Raw genomic sequence first — 20352 nt, 5'->3', positions numbered from 1 at the left:
TGGCCCTGGTCTTCAATGCAATGTACACACTGTGTGAGAGTTTAGTGACTGAGAGGAGATACAAATGTAGCTATCTGGAAAGGTTAATACTCTGAATGGATTATGTATAACATAACTTCCACCCTTTTTTACATTTATTGACATATGCTTAATAAATTCACTTTTAACTTGCATGTTAATTTTATTTGCACAGAAATTGAGCAAGTTTAATGTTAACAAATAATCCTGTGGTTACTGAACCATGACTTCAAAAGGAGAGAACTACTTAGACAATGTTGTTTGCAGGAGGGAAAAGGAATTTTGGAGGGTAAAGTCATATTGAAGAAATCATTGCCAGACTCAAAATTTATGAGTAATGTGGCATTGCCTAAATTCTGGGATCAATTTACCTTCTTGATTAATCCTTTATAAAATATTGCATTTCCTCATTTATGTGAAACTGAGCATACACGAGTTCAAGTTTATTTGGTGAAATGTATCAAGACCCACTGGTGTCTCTATTAATTAACTCTGGAAGCTGAAATAATGATTATGTGCAGAATTATTTGCATAGAAAATTCTGAGTACAATAGAAGCAAGTATAGCCCTGCTGGTGGTTCAATGCAAAGATTTGGTAAAGGAAGCAGCATGATAATTTCCTAAAGTAGAGAAGCGGATCACATCGCTAAACAGATTGGTATTCAATATTGTCCTTGACTGGGCCCAACCCTCATTATTTTATAGATCAAATGCCAAGGAACAAAAATAAGCTTCAAAACTAGGGGTGAAGCTAGGCGATAGAGTATTTACTGTGCAAGAGGCCTTGGATTTAACCCTAACACTCCAAAATAAATGAACAAAAGTAAAGAAACAAATAAATGTGAAAGAGAAAAGAAGAATATGACTAACAAATCTGCTGAGAATCTTGACATAAAATGCCTTTACAGTCCTCTGTTTAAGTTATAAAATTTGAAGCCAGAGATGTTGTGTTTTTAGAGCCTCCTAATTGGGTCTGTAAATGTGATCCTGGGCATGTCACAGCTCTGTCTCTTCTCGTGATGCCTGCTTGTGACTCTTAATGTCAGAGTCTGAGTGAAACACTCCACGTAAGACTGTCTTCTTTCCAGACAGTAATGGCGCATGCGTGCTACCTTTCTGCAGAAGAGCTTAACGTATTCAGTGAACGAGGAGCCTCCATCTCACACTGTCCTAATTCTAATTTATCGTAAGTAGACAATGATTGTTTGGTAGACTATAGAATGTGTGGTGGGTTGACTACCATCTACTATAGTTATGTATTCTACAACTAGTAGGTGGATGGCAATTTTACTGTGTTACCTGGAAAATAAAAAGAAAAGAAGTAAGGGCACTTATAAGAAGATTGTTTTACACATCTGAAGAGTACCATATCTTCTGAAATCACTGAGTCTGGATAGAAAAGGACAATAGGAAACACAACAGATGGAGTTGAAACCAGTAACCTTCAGGTTTTACAGCTGGGGACTGGAAGAATGCCTAGGCCAGCCAGCGTTCCAGATGTTCCAATTTGAAGAGACTGCAGCGCCAGTCAAAGCTGCTTAGACTGATAGGGATGCCAGCTCAGAAGGCTGAGTCCAGAAGAGACCTCTACCAATTTAGTTCTGTAGAACATGAAAGCATTATGTGTAACATTTGTTAACCTCCTGAAGGATTGTGGGTTCATAAGGAAGTCAGAAAAGAATTGTAACTTAGAGCTCTAGGGAAACCCAGGCACAGCAGCAGTGACTTGGCCTGTGAGAGGGAGGCAGAGGCTCGGAGAATCCCCATCCCAAGCCTGTGGAAGCAGAAATTCAAGACCCTATCCAAAGGCAACAAACAAAACAGAAAAGGGCTAATGAGCAGCGCAGAGCAAGTGGTATAGCATTCCTCTGGCCATGTTGAAGCCTTGAGTTCAAACTTAAGTACTGAAGAAGAAAACAAATCAGTCCCTAAATGGCCCAGTCCCTAATCTAATTTTTGTGACCTCATCAATCCATGATGCTAGTCCATGGATGCTGGATTAAAAATCAATGCTTGAAAAACACAAAACAAACAAAAATAAGAACCATGCTTGCACAAATAGTTTGGGAAATGATCTTACAAGGTACCTTTATAAGAAGTAGGGCAGACAAAGGGAAAGCGATAAGGAATGTGTCATCAGTCACCTTGTGGACTTGTCTAGTTTCATTCTTCACCAACCCAATCACAGGGTTATGAAGTAGATAGGAACATTCTGCTGTGATTTGTAGAAAGCTGCCTGGGTGGGAGCATTAAGTCCCTGGAACTTTTGACCTTCAGCAACAAGGGCAGAGCAGGGTATCCTAGTGAAAATCCTTCTCCTAAGGCTGACATGTGTCAACAGCCGGAATTCTAGGGACTTTGTGAATGGCACAGGTGGCTGTCAGTAAGAGTAGGGGAACGACCGATAGACACACAAGAGGCCTTCTGGAGTGCTTCACTGAGCTCCAGAGGCTATGAATTTTCAAACTCCCTATGGCCAGGAATGTGGCCTAGTGGTAGAATGCTTGTCTGGCATGCACAAAGCTCTTGGTTTGATTTCTCAGTACCACATACACTCACTAAAAAAAAAAAAGCCTGAAGTGGCTATGGCTCAAGTGGTAGAGTGATAATCTTGAGAAAGCTCTAGGTCGGTCCCCAGGCCCTGAGTTCAAGCCCCAGGACTGCCAAAAGAAAAAGAGAACAGAAAAAAAAGAAGCCTTCCATGAAAGAAAAGCTTGTGTCTTTAGTGATAACCTCATGGTCTCATAAGAGAAGACTATAGAATCCTTTGCATAAATTGTACAACATGTTCGAAGTTAAAACACAAACTTCTACCCACAGAGAAAAAAACATCTAAATATCAGGCATTTCTGGGGTTTCTTACCCAATTGAAGTTTGATCTTAGCATTGGATAAAATCTCTTTTACCCAATCAATTGTCTGCAAAGTTATCAAATTAAAGCATAAAACCATAGAGAATTCTGTCCTTGGGTTTTCACTGAAAGGCTGTTGTGCACATTGTACATATATCATTTGATTGGTTAATCAATTTATTTAATCTCTGTTAAGAGACTTTTTCTCTTGTTTATCTGTTTATGAAGATGTACCATGGTTCTCAAAAGATAAGGGAAACTAAAGGACATTCTTAGAAACCCAAGACAATGCTATAGTCAAAGTGGGTCTGCTGAAAGATTTATACATAAATAACTATAGTTTACACAGTACGCACATAACAAACTCTTTAAGGTAGTTGGAAAATACTATTTAACCAGGATTCTCCTCTCTCTCTCTCTCTCTCTCTCTCTCTCTCTCTCTCTCTCTCTCTCTCTCTCTCTCTCTTTCTCTTTCTCTCCACACTCTTTCTCTCTCTCCAGGTTGAGCAGTGGCTTTCTGAATGTTCTTGAAGTCCTGAAACACCAAGTGAAGATAGGGCTGGGAACAGGTTAGTAGTTTACCCTTTGAAGCTATGGTAACATGGTCAACCAATGAAGGAACAACTAATATGACTTTTGCAGGCGACGGTCCTGTGCTGGGAAATAGTGACTTTGGTCAGGCACTGGTAACTCATACCTGTAATCTTAGCTTTCCAGGGGCTGAGATCTGGCGATTGCAATTCAAAGCCAGACTGGGAAGAACAGTCCATGAGATTCTGATCTCCACTTAACCAGTAGAAAGCTGGAAATGGAGGTGTGGCACCAGTGGTAGTGGTAGAGTGCCAGCCTTTAATGAAAAAGCCAAATGAGAGCATGAAACCCTAGTTCAAGCTCCAGTACTGCGCACAAACCGAAACTAAGACAACCAAAGAAACTAATCCTATTATCTGGCAGTGACTTCTTTTTAAGTATCTAACCAAATAAGAAAGTCTGAAGCTGGAGGAGCACATATGTATGTGAAGGCAAAAGGTTGAGCACACTAATGCACTCATCTTCAAAAGTCATTATGCTAAAAACAAAAGATATTATCTTTTTGGAGGGTAGTGATTGTGAAGGATGATTTTCCTCAATTGTTTCACGGGTTGTTTTCTTTTAATTTCTTGATTCCCTCCCTTCCCTTTTATTTTGTTCTTCTGGCTAAGTTTGAATGATTTGGATTTGTATTCTGCATTGTGTGATTTGGATCTGAATTTGCAATAACATCAACACACTGATTTGCCATCACGAGCACATTTCAGTCTGTGCCAGCCCTGGGAATTCTCAGGTATGATAAGAACCAGTTCTTTTTAAACAGAATGTGGCCAAAAGAGACTGCTCACTCCTCCACAGGGAGTCTCATGTGTGCCTTGCCAAGCTGAAAGACACCCCAAGTGGCTGCAGGATTAGGGGTACCTGCTTTCTCACCTGGGCATTTAAATTGCTTACTCAAAGTGATTCGTAGGCCTGAAAATCTTGGTATACTCATGCCCTGTGTCCCTGGGTTTATCCAAACTAAAATTTACTTAAAAGATGGAAGGAAGGGAGGTTTATAGAGCCTAAAGACTCCTTTTTATTTTTTCAATTTCTTTCAAGTACCATGAACACTCTTACATAAGTGGAATATCATGTGATATTTCTATACATGCACTATGCTGTCTAACATTTAATTCAGGGTGAATATACCTGTCTCCTTAAACATCTCTGTTTGTAGGTGGTTAACATATTCATTTTTTCTTCTTCTAGATGCTTTGAAACATACAGTACAATGCAATGTCACCAATTCTAGCTGATGTGTTGTACAATAATACACCAGAACTTATCTCCCCTGGCTACCTATCACTTAATATCTTATCCCGAAACTTCTCCCAGCTCTCCCTTCCCCAATTTTCTACAGCATTTGGTAGTAATCACTGTTCTATGTTCAACTTCTATGAAATCAAAGAACATATGACTGAGATCACGTGATACCTTTATTTTCTGTTGTTGATGCACTTGTCATCTTGATATTTTAGAGCCTTAAGTTATACTGCACATGGATACTGCAGGTTGTTTGCTTTTAATCATTTTCTGCAATATTGCACAACTCAGTTAAACACATAATAATATGCATGATTATATATATATATGTATATACATGTATATTTACAAGAGATGTGTGTGCTTTTACCACTTTTTATGTACAATTAAAGTAAGGTTTTATTTATTTATTTGTCAGTTGTGGGGCTTGAACTTTGGGCCTGGGCGCTGTAGCTCAAGGCTACTGTCCTATCTCTTGAGCCACAGCACCATTTCCAGTTTTCTAGTGGTTAATTGGAGATAAGAGTATCACAGACTTTAGTATCTGTGCTGGCTTTGAATCAAGATTCTCAGATCTCAGCCTCCTGAATATCTAGGATTACAGATGTGAGCTATTGCGCCCGGCACAGGTTTTATTTGTTTATTTTTTTATTCAAGTTTTAATTTGTGGATATATCCCAGGATGTGGAAGTATGATTTTAGTTATTTTATCTTTCTAGTTATTTTATTCACTGAAAAGCCTTTCTGATTTAGAAAAAAATCCAAACCTTTACTGAAGTTAGTTAATATGGAAAAATTAGAAGATATACATGAGTTGAATAAATATTGTTTATAGATTTTCCTAAGATTTGGTCCACAGAATTTAAAATGCATCACATGACTCCACTTTTTGGCCTTGAGCTAGATATACCTCTGGCCTACAACATGTAAGGAAAGTTCTTGCTGTCACTTAGGAGCTCTAACAGCTTAAGAAAATTGTTCTGATATTTTAATGATTTATTTCCTGACTTCTACAACATCACAATAGCACTTATAAATATATCTATCTCATAAGCTTGTTTTGAGCATTAAAGGGGAAAAAATGCATGCACAGTGGTTTATATAGTGCCTGGCTCACATCATGGGTCAATCAATATTCACTTAAAGAGGAAGGAATAGTTATTTATTGACCAAATGTTTGCTTAACTTTGATGCATTAGCTCATTGATTTGGGGAATGCTACTTCAAAATTGTTTCCTAATAGCCACATTGTACTCCATTATTTTCAAAACATAAGTTTTATATCTCAATTTCCCCTCCCTTATAGATTTAAGGTTTTTTAACCTCATACTATAGGTCGTGTCCTCCTGTGGTAGGCTAAAATAAATTAGCATGTTTTGGCAAGATAGTTTAATAAAGAATAGCTTAATTATGAGAAAAGCAAATTTCTGAAACACTGGTGCAAAGGAAAAAAACAGTTATCAAATAAATAATTAAATGCCAATTATCTTTTAGATGCTTTTGTTAGTATACACAATACCAAAGGCAAGGCAGAGTTTGGAGGCAAAACCATAATTAGTCAACAAAACAACAGCTAACCAAATTTCCCCCCCATGTTTGAAGGAAACAAACCTCTCAAATTTGCAAGGGCTTGGAAAATATTACCTTTTTTTTCCAGTCTTGGGGCTTGAACTCAAGGCCTGAGCACTGTCCTTGGTCTTTCTCGAGGCTAGTACTCTACCACTTGAGTCACAGCACCACTTCTGGCCTTTTCTATGTATGTGATGTCAAGGAAACGAACCTAGGCCTTCATGCATAGTAGGCAAGTATCCTACCACTAAGCCAAATTTCCGGCCTGGAAAACATTCTTGTCAGAACCCTTTGGAAAAATTTCTTGAGAATCTCTATCATCTGATTGGGGAGAGGCAAAGGGAAGGGCCACTGTATAGGGAAGTAAGAGCATAATACAAAAACCATAGCAGCCCAAATAAGCCAGACACAAGAGACAACTATTATATGTTTTCTGTCATATGTGGCAAATAAACCAGTGAACAAACAAATATGACCTGAAAAAGAGGGATTTGAGGAGTCTGGGAAGGAGACTAAAGGAGGGGAATAAAGAGAAGAGGATAGAAGAAGGAAGACAGACATGATTAAAGCTTGATATATGTGTGCATAGAATTGCCACAGTGAAACCTATTGCTTTGTAAAGTCAGTAGATGCTAATAATGATAATTTAAAAAAAAGGGCAACCCATGCAGGCTATAAATTTCTGCTTAGGTCAGTATTGAAATATAGAGCATATGAGTTAGGGAATCCGGAAAAGTGTTGTTATTCTAAACAGAGTACTATCTACAAAGGAAGAGGAAGGAAAAAAAGCAAAATGACAAAACCTCTTGTTTCCATTTCTTGAAGTTCATTTCAATAAGCATCATTTTATATGTTCATGTTCCTATAACTGTGGTACCTTTGTTTTCCTCTCCTAAGAATATCCTTCTTTGGTCTTATGAATGACCTGTATAATTTATGACTATGAATTAATTTATACTCATGTAAAAGAATATCAGAATTTTCTCCACAACTATGTAGTCATCGCTGAATGATTTCTGCAAGAGTTCAATGAGTACTTGGAGATTTTTTTTCCACTTCACTTTATTAACCATTTGGGTTGACCTGAGATCTCCAAAAGATATCCAAAACTGAAACTGTGGTCTCATTTGGAATAAAGATCTTGTAGATATATTTAAGGTGAGGATCAAGATGAAATCATTCTGAAATGGAGAAGATCCTAAATCTAATAACCCATGTCCTTATTAAGAGACAAAGAAGGGAATGGTTCATTAAGACATAGAGAGAGAGGCAATTTGAAGATGGAAGCAGAGACTAGACCTACACAGTTAAACTGGGGAAGGGGATGGGAGAGGGAATGATTTCTGTTTAGGAAATTTGTGATAACTTGTTGCAGTAGCCCTAGAAAATGTGTGTGTGGGGGGGTAATGGGTATATGATAGTAATGATAAGCTTTAATCCATTTAAATGTTGGTTTGGATTGTAACTATCCTATGTTCATAGATAGGAGCTTTTCCTTGTGTATGTTAAAGAGAGTGTGTCTGCCACTTAAAGCAATGGCAAAACCAACTTTACTTGCCTTACCTGTTTCTTATTTATGTTCATAAAGTTACTCTTGGGCTTTATTTTGCCTACTGTAGATGTGGCTGGTGGTTATTCCTACTCCATGCTTGATGCAATCAGAAGAGCAGTGATGGTTTCCAATATCCTTTTAATTAATAAAGTAAATGAGAAAGGCCTCACAGTCAAAGAAGTCTTCAGACTAGCTACTCTTGGAGGAAGCCAAGGTAATGAGTCTTGATTTTCCTCAGACAAAATGTACAGTCCTGCTGATCATGTGTCTCTCATGTGTGTGACTGTCATGTCTCATCTGATCCACTCAAAATTTACCCAGAAAAGCATGTTCAGTTATGTGGTCAAAGAATCATTCTTTCACTGAATTCACAGTGGATCCTTGTGTGATACATGACTATCCTAGCCATCTCCTTAATGGATATTTACGTCAGTGACATGCATATGAATTCTTTTTAAAATTATCCACTCTTCCATTATATCAGGTATTTTCTCTCAGCCTGGGCAATAATCTTAATAGTGAAAGAGATAATCATAATTTACTGAGCTCGTATTATGTGAAAAGTTACCAGGTAATACAGTACATTCATGTCCATATTGGAGCCTCACAATCAATTATTAATTTCACAAAGAGACAATGAAGTCTATACATCATTTAAACTACCATGTGCCAAGATTTTAATCCAAAAAAAAAAATTAATGCTGGGCCTGGAGTGTGGCCTGGTGGTAGAATGCTTGCCTAGCACACAGGAAGCCCTGGGTTCAATTCCTCGGTACCATATACACAGAAAAAGCCAGAAGTGGTGTTGTGGCTTAAGTGGCAGAGCACTAGCTTTGAGCAAAAAAAGTGTCAAAGGACAGTGCCAAGGCCCTGAGTGCAAGCCCCTGGACTGGCAAAAAACAAATCAATGCTGGAATAAATACTTCTGCCTATTCCCCACTCTCCACACTGTGATAACCTTTGCAAATCTCTGGGTAGCCCATATACTTTAAAGGAAGAAAGATTTAAAACTATAAGTAGTTGATATGCAAATATTGCTCATCAGCTTTCCTTAGTTTTCCAGCTTAACTGCATTTTTATGCAAAAATATGGAAAGTATAATCATACTACTTTAAGTTATATTAAAAATGCAGTGCATTTTATGACAGTGAAATTACCATAAAATCAAAAGTAGCTGTTGAGACACAGATAAGCATAGTATTGTAAGGCAAAAATGGAGAATGATCATAACCAGTACTGTTTAAGAGCAACTTTGAGTGTTTTGAATTGCAATAGACACCATAAAAGAAAGTAATGTTTATAGTCTTTGTATTTCCCTAAGCCTTGTGGTTTTGTTTTCTAAAATTTCAAATTTTAAACAATAAAATTGTAAATTTCAAATCATCTATTCTTTCAAAGAGGACTCTCTCTTCTCTACCCAACCGTTGTATTCGCACATCTGAGTTTGGTTTGAGTTGTTCTACGGTCTGTTTCACGGTGCAAACAAGAGGAATTGAACAGTACTCTTGTATTCTAGACTGATTGGATTTGCTCATCGAGATCCTGATATCGATCAAACTGAAATGAGATACCCACCAAATCAGTTATACCTTAGAGTATAGCTGGGACATTTGTGTTTCAGAGACACTGGCTTAATTCTGATGGAATTTCTTTTCCTTAGCTGATATCTCTGCCATAGCTCGAGTGAAGTGAGATGAAGTTGCGTCACAACTTTGTTCTCTCTCAAAACCAAGATGCCTATAAATCATCTTAGTAGAGCCAAGATTTTGCTTCAAAGGCAGCAAAACTGCAGTTCCTAAAATGCATTTGAGTTGATCACCAGCCCAGCTGAGTTCATTTGCAACAATCTACATTTATGAATTCACTAAAAGGATTATGTCCTTTTCTGTTTCTTCTTGAAATGTTCAGATTTTCCTGCAAGGCCCAATTATTTTTATATACATTATTAAACTTGTCTTGACCCTGGCAAAATGTACCTGGTTATCTGATCCATTAAGCATGCAACAATTTTAGATTGACTGTAGTCATTACAAGGGCATGCTTGTCTATATGCTAAAAGCAAAGAAAAAATGGTAGAGCATACTTGGTAAAGGAAGAGGAAATCTCCAATGCTTTATATGGCACATTCAGCCCTTCCCTCTCCCTTTCAGGCAAACCCAAACAAAAACCCTTTCAGGTTACAAAAAAGAGAATAGGCCTACTATTATCATCAGGACTCTTGAGTTATGAGGATCTGTTCATGTTGAAAGATGAGTTTCCTGTTCCAAAGCATTAATAGGAGTTCATCCTTTCATTGAAAAATATCCAAAAATATTATTTACATATTTGAAGTTTATTTCACAACCATAAAAATAAAGCTGGTCAGCAATTTCATGGGACAAAAAGAACACAAAAGCAAAGGGGTAGAAGTATTGGGGAAAGGAAGAGATTGGACATTCATTGCATCATGCATGTTTCTTAGAATGATAAACAAAAAAACAGGCCAGCTGGCTCAGAACTGTACTAACAGAGCTGAAAGGAAAACATCATCAGAATTAATATGGTGATGATGAAGGGAACTACTTTTATTCTTAGATTTCACTTTCTTCTGCTTTTTCCGCTTTCTGCAAATAGAAGCTTTGTGACCTATTGGACTGAGAGAACAATTTTCTACCTCACTACTATTAAGATACTAATTCCCCCTCCCCGCCACCCTTTCCCCACCTAGCCTAGTTATATGTTGGCAGATTCTGTCCTTTGTGTGGTTGGATGTCTTGCAGTACTGACTTAGAATTCCCCTTTCCTCCCTTCTGCAGCTTTGGGGCTGGAAAGTGAGATTGGAAATTTTGAAGTGGGCAAGGAGTTTGATGCTCTTCTGATCAACCCCAAAGCCTCCGACTCTCCCATTGATCTCTTCTATGGGGAGGTTCTGGGTGATATTTCTGAGGTGAGTCAAGGAAGCCACTAACAGCTCCCCTGAAACAGAAAGAGTCTAATGGAATGCATCACAATCTGAAACAGATTTGGTAATGATCCTTCTATGACAGGAATATTGAGAATGCTTCTATTCATTGCAACATTTATTTTGTAGTGCACTTGTGTATTTGAATGCATTTGGCTAAGCAGTCACAATACAGCCAGCAGCTGTTGAGCTCTTGATACATGCATTAAATAGATGTGAGGCTAAACATTTTCTTTTATAATTTTGTTTAATTATAAGAACAACCTCCAGAGAGAGTAAAAACAATTAATATCATTGTGTTAATGGTACAGATAGTGAGGCTTAGTGAAGGTAAGTAACTTATTTTCAAGACTCATAGCTAGGAGAGTCCTAGATGTGTACTAATTATTACAAATGAGGGAGACCATTGAGCCTATGTTCCTTTGGGTCTGGCTTACTTCACTTAATATGATTTTTTCCAAGTCTTTCCATTTCCTTACAAATGGGGCTATGTCATTCTTTCTGATGGCAGCATAGAATTCCATTGTGCATATAAGCACCACATTTTGATCCAGTCATCTACTGAGGGACATTTGGGTTGGTTCCATATCTTTGTTGTGGTAAATAGTGCTGCAATGAACATCATTGTGCTAGTGGGTTTAGTCTATCCTTGTTTCTGGATGATGGAGTAAATGCCAAATAGTGGAATTGCTGGCTCATAGGGGAGCTCTATGTTTGGTCTTTTGAGGAATCGCCATATTGCTTTCCATAGTGGTTGAATGAGTTTACACTCTCACCAACAGTGTAGTAATGATCCCTCCTGGCCACATCCCCTCCAGCATCTGTTATTAGATTTCTTGATCATGGCTATTCTAACTGGAGTGAGATGGAATCTCAAAGTTGTTTTTATTGGCATTTCTTGTATGGCCAGAGATGTCGAGCTTTCTTCCTGTATCTATAAGCCATTCTTATTTCCTCTTCAGAGAAGTCTCTCTTTAAGTCTTTTAATGGATGATTGTTTTTTGGAGCGATTCCATTTTTTAGTTATAGATATATTTTAGATATGAGGCCTTTGTTTATTATATGGATAGTGAAGATCTTCTCTCACTCTGTGGGCTTTCTATTTAACTTGCTAGCTACGTCTGTCCTTTGCCATACAGAAGCTCTGCAGTTTAATGCAGTCCCATTTGTCCAAATTGTCTTTAATTTGTTGTGTTTTGGGGTCTTTATTAAGAAAGTTTCAACCTATGCCAAGGAGACCTAGTGTATCTCCTATTCCTTCTTGTAAAGTTTTCAGGGTATCTGCTTTTACCCTGAGGTCTTTGATCTATTTGGAATTAATCCTGGTGCAGGGTGACATAGAAGGATCCAACTTTACTTTTCTGCAGGTTCTTAACCAGTTCTGCCAGCACCACATGTTGAAAAGGCTTTGTTCCATTCTATTTTGGGGTTCCCTTACCAAAGATTAGGTGTCCATAGGTCTACAGGTTGATTTCTGGTACTTCAGTTCTATTCCATTAGTCCTCAGGCCTGTTTTTGTGCCAGTATCAAGCTGTTTTGGTTACCATAGCTCTGTAAAAGAGTCTAAAGTTTTGTATTGATATTCCTTGAGCGCTGTTCTTTCTGTTAAGAACTGTTTTTGCTATACGGGTTCTTTTTTTATTCCGTACGAAATTTTGGATTGCTTCTTCTATTTCCTTAAAGAATTAGTCTGAACTTTTTATACTAGAGAATAATGTCATTCATATAGTTCTTTTATTTACATGAAATATTTGAAGAACTTTATTAAATTGATTTCCTTAATTTATATAATACTGTCCCCTTTGAAGAATTCAAGATTTTATACCAAGAACTTTCTAGTTTGGAGTAAACATTTGTTAATAGTGAGTGGGTTATCTTTGGTTGTTGTTGTTTTGGGGGATTTTCTTTTTTTGCCGGTCCTGGGCTTGAGCTCAGGGCCTAAGCACAGTCCTTGGACTTTCTCAAGGCCAGAGCTCTACCACTTGAGCCTCAGCACCACGTCTGGCTTTTTTCTATGTATGTAGTACCAAGGAATCGAACCTGGGTCTTCATGCATGTTAGGCAAGCACTCTACCACTAGGCTAAATTCCTAGCCCCTGGGGTTTTCTTTTGAAAAGACTATTTCTTTTTTAATTAACAGAAATAGAGCACTTTGCCATTGAGAAAATAAATTTATTCCTGGACTTTGCCAATGACTACTGTGAATTTTCTTTTCTTTATTTTTTTCATATATTTTTATTGTAATTAATAGAAAGGTTACATTATACTCATCAGATAGAAGGTGCATTACTTCACAAACATTGAATTTTCTTTTCTAAATATACTAACTATTATTTCTTACTACCTTTACTTTCCATTTTAGGCTGTTATCCAGAAGTTTCTCTATCTCGGTAGGTAAATAGACACCTCTGTGTTAAATAAAAATTTTGTCCTTTTCTTTGACATAACTTTCTGTATGTATATAGTGTGTTAAGCTTTGTGTTTGTTAATCTACCTTGATTCATTTTAGTTTAACAGTTCCCAAATTCAGGCCTGATTATGGCAACATATTTAAAGATAATCTCTGAAATGCACAATGACCCCCAAAGCATTTATTCATAAAACTCAAGCTGAGAAACAGAAAGGCAGAAGAGGAGAGAGCTTCATGTGTAACCCCCTCTTCTTATTCTGTTCCCCACATTGGGTACAGTATGCAGTGGATATCATAGGGACGTTCAACAACTTCCATGTGATTCTATTCCCTTAGAAAGAGAGAAACAGCAGGCAGTGAAGTTTTCCCCCTCCCTCCCTTCCATAGTGAATTCAATGGTGAGTGATTGTGAGATAGGGAGATTTGTAAGGTAGAAATTAGGAGAAGCCACATTTTGAGAGGTAGAATCCTGGAGTCTTTATCAGAACATTAGCAGTCAAATTGTTATAAAGGCCTGCGGCCCCCATATACACTTAATGTAGTTAAAAGGCTGCAGAGGACAGAAACAACAAAAACAATTCCAACAAACCAATCCAGCTCCAATGGAGAGCTGAACTGGGATGCTATGGTAAGAGCAGAGATGAGCCCAAGGAACAGTAACTGGGGACCTGTGCCTGAGCAGGTCTGAGCCTAAATAGGATCAGGCCTAGAGAGGGGTTGGGGGTGGGCAGGATCACAGGAAACTGCACTGACAGGTTTTGTAATTTATCAGCCAAGTGCTGGTCCCTGTATCCAGGGATTCAGGAGGCAGTGGCTTCACCCAGCATGAAGACAAGATGCCAGATCCCACCATTCCCCATGTGAATGATATGGCACTGGCTAGACCTGACCTCCGCTCTTCAGATAATGCTTGTTACATCAGGTTTCACAGTTGTTTGAAAGAAAAGCTTAAGAACTCGTATTCCACCTGGGCTAGAAATGTAAGTCAGCAGAAAGTTAATGTAACTTCATGTGATGTTTACCACAGGTAAAGAATTCAGACCCTGATCTTCAAGTAAGCTATACCATCCTGACCTGATTACAAACCTCTGGAGACAAGAAAATAAAAGAGAGTGAGAGACACTAGCTTTTGCCTTGTGTGTCCTCTCTTTGGAAGTGTTTTGTTTTAAATTGCAATCAGTGGCAATTAAACTAATGATTGATTCTCAAAGCACTTTATAAATGATTTTTTGTGTGTTTGTTTTTCCTTTCAGGAGATGATCGAAATATTGAGGAGGTTTATGTGGGTGGAAAGCTAGTGGTTCCATTTTCCAGCTCCGTTTAAGATGCCCGAACATTGATGAATGTCTCCTGGGATAAAGTGATTCTTCATCTCCCTTGTGCCCAGGCATGGTTAGAAAGTCAAAGTAGCACCTTGTTCTTGGATGACTCTCTCTTTCTGTGTCTAGTTCCAGTGTTGACTTGGTAAATTGTTTGAAGGAAGTGCACTGATTCTCCTCTCTGGCTGGGAGCTTTCATATTCTTATGAAAATGTCTCCCTTTTGAGCTGATCAGCTTTATTCAGCTCAAGGGAATGTTATTGCTGATGGTATGTTTATTGTATGATTGAAATAAATCTTTTCCATATAGGGAGATGGTAGAGGGAAAAGATATCCCCACATGATTAGATACATTGAGCTATTAATTGTGAAAATTAGGAAATGGAATATGGATCCAAGAGTATTTCATGAGGAATGAGAAGCTAAGACTGTGAACAAAACTTGGGAAATCATTCCAGATTTCTTGAAAATTATATACAAAACATATTCATTTCAAAGAGAATTTACTGGTTTTTTGAAATGCTTTCTAGATTTTGTTTTGGAAATCTGCACCTAATGCAATTTGCATTTCAGAGATGTGTTATTGTTAGGCTCTGACATCTTTCAGGATGGATGTCAGAAGCTGAATGCCACATGTTTTGTTTTATCTAAATATATAATTCTGTGCTTCAAAGTGTTTGAAAAAAGTTGAGTATTAAAGGTTTAAAGTCTCTTAGGGATATTATTCATAAAAATATATGCTATAAGTAGTTGTATTTCCGTGTACTTTTAAAATGTCCTAATTTGAAAGTGTGTGGTGTTAAAACTGCTTCTGTTGAGTTAGAAGAGAAACAAATGCTATTCTCTATTTCTGTGTAGATGTCAGTCCTCACTAACTACAAGTACTGGGCACCCTAGACCTGTCCTAAGGGGAAATATTCTAACTAAAAGGACACCATAGTTATTGGAAATATCATGCTAATGTATCAGCCTGGTGCATTAGCATCATATTAATGCATCAACTTTAAATTGTAGAACAAATTCTTCTCAATATTATTTAGAACTCTTCAGAATCTGTATGCAGAAAGCACTCTATTTTATTTAATTGTCTTTTCCATTTTTATTACTTTCCCCAGAAATTAGAATTTCATGATGATAAAAATTGTATAGTCTCTTACTATTTACCTTAACAGAACTTACACATTAACTGCAGTAGACATTTGAGAACATTAAGCAAATTAAAGGTGATTTTATGCATCCTAATTAACTACTGTAGGGTTCTTTTTTGTAACAGAAAAACTAAAAGCAAATGATGAATTTATGATAAATCCTTAGAAAGAATTGATGTGATTCTCATGTGAATCTTATAATTTTCTATTTATTACAACTACTATAAACAAAAAGGGAGGGAGAATAGATTTTCTTAATATATCATAACATTCCTACATTTTAGGTATAACTGTTTAATTTTGCCATGCAATAGAAAACTTTACTACAAATTCCATATTTACAGAACTAAGAATGTAATTTCTCTCTCTTCTTCAATGTAAATGTTATTTTCGTGTATTCATGCTAATTCAGCAGTCATTTGTCCTGATACTTTTTTCCTAGTAGGAAAACTTTCAAATTTGATAATATAAAGACTATATCTAAAGATAGGAATTGTTTTAGTCTTTTTTTCCATATATTTTTATTGTAATTAATAGAAGGGTTACATTATATTCACCAGATAGAAGGTGCATTACTTCACAAACATTGATACCCTTTCTCATGTCATGGTGCCCATTCCCTCCCCCCCCCGCCCTGTTTTAGTCTTTTTAATACAATAAACAATTGTTGGTTTTTGTAGGCTATTAAGTAACTGAGCATATCCAATTTCTACTCTCAGTCTGTATTTCTAATTTCAGAATCACATCAAATTTATTTACCACATTTTCTTTTTACAGTGCTAGTGTTTTCTGCTCTATCTTTTGACTTCTGCCGAAGGTCTTAGCCCTTACGAAGTGTCTTAGGTGTCACATGCAGGTTTAGCAGCTTTTAGATATAATGGGTGGGAACAACAAATAGGCAACAGCTATTTCCAGCTTTTGCAAGTTTCTAGCCTTAACCTCTTCATTAATGTTGATGTGAAGCATCAGTGTTCACCTAGACTTAGAATTTACAGGCAGTAATATAAATATGTGTAGTATCAGAAGCAGGAATAATGGACATCTGACACCAATGTATCCAATGTTCACTTTTGCCCTGATCATATGTTAATACCTGAATAACCTTTCACATAAAAATAGATGTGTTGAGATGTTTCACACATAGTTTGATCTCTGCATCCCTTAGAACTTAACATGTTTTATTTCCCCACCTTCAGTGTTCCCGTATGTTGCACAGGTTTTTAGTACTATAGGCATTTACAATACATGGGACCACATGCTCTGCACTCTGAAATGTTGCCTTTGCTTAATGTAAGCTGATTTTGTGCATTGTGGAGAGGCACTATTCTAAGCCAAATCCATTTGTTATTTTATGTTTCTGTGGTTTGCTCTCTGACAGGGAAGAATTAAAATCTTTCCAGTTCACCATCTACATCCTTCTCTCACGTTTGCTTCATTTCTCTGTTATTTTCCTCTATATACATTTTTTTGGCCAGTCTTGAGGCTTGAACTCAGAGCCTGGGCTCCGTCTGTGAGCCTTTCTGTGTTCAAGGCTGGAACTCTACCACTTGAGCCACAGCACCACTTCCGGCTTTTTCTGAGTAGTTTATTGGAAATAAGAGTCTCATAGACTTTCCTGCCCAGGCTGGCTTTGAACCTCAATCCTCAGATCTCAAACCTCAATCCTCAGATCTCAGCCTTATGAGCCATAGGTGCCCAGCTATTTAGATACATTTTTAAAGACACAAATGTATCCAAAAAGATGTATTGTACATATATAAAATAGAGGGAAACATGGAAGATACAAGGATAAAGATATTCGAGATATTAGGCATTTGCTGAGACCAAGGAGACTTCTCTTCTGTACATCCTTCTAGCTACATTTCCAGTTGAAACTGCCAAAGCTTTAGAATCCAAGAAGATATTCTGGATCACTCTCACATCCTTCTTGTCAAGAAGGGGCCTTTCTGAGTTAATGCTGCTAGCCTGCAGACACACTGAATTTCTTTTCTACTTCAGTAAAAAGGAAAACTTAGAAAATCTCCCTTTGTACTTGGCTGATTTAGAAGTGTGCCCTTTGAATACCCATGTTGGCAACTGCTATGAGATCTTAGAAGATGCGAAATGGATGTGATCTCTAGCAGTGTGCTTTGAATCTTCACTCTTTATCAGACTCTTCCTATTTTTAAGCTTCTTTTTTTCACCCTGGAACCAAACATATGGAAAGCTTCAAAGGCAAGCTGGAAGGCATGTTGTACCAAGCCTACCTTGTAGTACGTAGCTAGATGATACCCAAAACTATTGGATATCTTTTCAATGTTGTGCATGCTTTTAGGTTATTATATTTTGTAGGAAACCTTCACTGGTTTAAAAAGAAGGCCCTGAATTTGTTTAAGGTATAAGAATTGTTGGATGGGCAATGATTTGAAATTATTTTTAAATTGTAGAGATAAGAATTTTCAGGTACTTTTTAAAGACCTAAAAGTGAAGTTTGCAATTTCAGATCTGCTAGCTACTTTAGATATGTCTTTTGACCTTACACTCCATAAATGTCTCTAAAGCAGTAAAAGAAGAACACAATGGAAAACATTAAACAAGTACTCAGAGATCTCAAATGCAGAGCACCGATTTGTTGAGAGTAAGGGGAAAAACACAGATATCGTGGGATCGAAGATGAGCTAATTCAGCAGTGATACTCACTAGACACTATATTGAAAGTGAACTATATAATTTGTGGGGTTTAGAAGAAAATAAGGGAAGATGTGACATTGTTCAAGACAAAATGTACTCAGTGCCTGATGTACATGTAACCCCATCTGTATATCTCCTTTACAATCACTATATGATGTAATGCTGATGCAGTTGACATTGGATATTATGGATATTTCACAGGCAAACCTACTTGCCCTTCCTCTCAACAGTCTTGGCATGAGATGGAGAATTGAAGGTTTAGGCTATAGATCAAGACTGAATTTAGTAAACTATCACACTGGCCAATAATGAAGTCAAACATAAATGCCAAAGGACTTCTCCCAGTCCTTCGGGCTTAAGTGACTTGAATCATAGATGCCATTCTTAATTTATATAAAAGTGATTTTTCTGCTCATTTCTTACCCAAAATCCTGTCAGAAAGCATTCTTTAGTGAAACCACCCTATACTGTTGTTGAAATTCTTCTTGCTGCTCTTAAAATTTATATATAAATATATATATACATATATATATGTAGTCATGGGAACATTTTCTCTCAGTATTTGTATAATTTGCTTCTTGGTATTATGCTATTTGAGCTTCTTTGTGCTTCAGAAAAAAATAAATGGGATTGTGTTCACATTCTTTTTTTACATGGTGAATTTTCTTTGTTGTTATTGTGAATTCTATAAGTCTGCTAGAAGGAACATGAGTCATTAATGCTTTTCTATTTTTAGCATGCTTTAGTAAAAAAAATATTTAACTGTAATAACATTCATCTTCTATCCTGTAATAGTTAGGCATAGCGTTTTAAAAAAATTAAGCTATAAGGGACTGGGAGTGGCCTAGTGGTAGAGTGCCTGCCTAGCATGCACAAAGACCCAGGTTCAATTCCTCAGTACCATATACATTAAAAAAAAAAAAAGCTGGAAGCGGTACTGTGGCTCAAGTGGTAGAGCTCTAGCCTTGTGGAAGCCCAAGGACAGTGCTCAAGCCCTAGTTCAAGGCCCAGGACTGGAAAAAAATATTAAGCTATAAGGCTCTACCATTTAAGACCCAATCACTATTGCTTTTGATTTCTCCTACTACAATCTAGAAAAAGAAGTGCTTCTTTCTTTAAGTTCACAGTGACACAGCACAGGCAGTTCTAAGAGAGAAATTTTTAGTTATAAGTGCCTACATTTTAAAAAATCTAGGACAAATAATCTAATGGTACAGTTAAATTCTTAGAAAAAGAAGTACAAATCAAACCCAAAACAGATAGAAGGCATAAAAATCATTACTGAAATTAATGAAATAAAAGCTAAAGAAATAACACAAAGGATCCATTTTTTTTAAGAATTGGTTTCTCCCTTTAGAGAAACACAGCCTATCTATGGGTTTGTTTTAACACTGTTGTATTTTCTTTATTTTTTTTAGTTCTTACACAAAACATACAGTCAATTTACTCTACAAATTCATCCTCAATGTTTGAGTGAATTGCTAGAGAAGGGACTAGGTGGCTTTAGTGACTCAGCTTTTCTCCTTTTTCTTGCTGAGTCCTCCAATAACTGTAGAATGTACTGGAAATGTGAAAGTACTTTCCTGGCTCTGCACCTCTCTGTCCTAAAAGAGATTTGTCCTGCAGTGCTTCAGCTTCACATGTCTAGTTCCCATGTGGATAAAACTCAGGGCCATGTACTTTTGAAGTCTTTGAACTATGTTTTAATCCACTCTGGGAAGATTTCTTGAGCCTTGGGGAACTGTTTCACTGCAAATCCTAGAACTGTCTTTTGCTGCTTCTCTGTAAGTAATAATAAAGTTATTGTTTCATTTGATTGATTGTGTGATTTATTTTATCTCACCAGAATCATACAAGCCATAGATGCTATAGCCAAAGATATGGAGGGCATGAGAGCCTGCTTCATACAACTTTCTAAACATTTGTTTTTGTCTCTTACTGTATTCTAGCCAGGAACCAGTGGTACACATCAGTAATCCTAGATACTAAGGAAACTGAAATCTGAAGCCAGCCTGGACAGGAAAGTCCATGATACTCT

At 37.1% G+C, this 20352-nt stretch overlaps 1 protein-coding gene across 1 annotated transcript in view; it reads left to right on the top strand.

The window, feature by feature from the left end:
- Gda (guanine deaminase) overlaps nucleotides 1–20130 on the top strand; it is a 74622-nt gene extending 54492 nt beyond the window's left edge. Inside the window, exons 9-14 of the mRNA XM_090329641.1 lie at nucleotides 1107–1204; nucleotides 3371–3438; nucleotides 7894–8040; nucleotides 10622–10752; nucleotides 13130–13157; nucleotides 14431–20130. Of these exons, the coding sequence (XP_090185767.1) occupies nucleotides 1107–1204; nucleotides 3371–3438; nucleotides 7894–8040; nucleotides 10622–10752; nucleotides 13130–13157; nucleotides 14431–14501 (543 nt within the window). The 3' untranslated portion in view covers nucleotides 14502–20130. The remainder of the gene's footprint in view (nucleotides 1–1106; nucleotides 1205–3370; nucleotides 3439–7893; nucleotides 8041–10621; nucleotides 10753–13129; nucleotides 13158–14430) is intronic.
- Nucleotides 20131–20352: the final 222 nt, after the last annotated feature.

The sequence above is a fragment of the Megascapheus bottae genome, chromosome 3 (assembly GCF_031878675.1).
Source record: "Megascapheus bottae isolate mThoBot1 chromosome 3, mThoBot2.hap1, whole genome shotgun sequence".
Lineage (NCBI taxonomy): Eukaryota > Metazoa > Chordata > Mammalia > Rodentia > Geomyidae > Megascapheus > Megascapheus bottae.
This window is presented reverse-complemented; position numbering and strand designations above follow the sequence as displayed.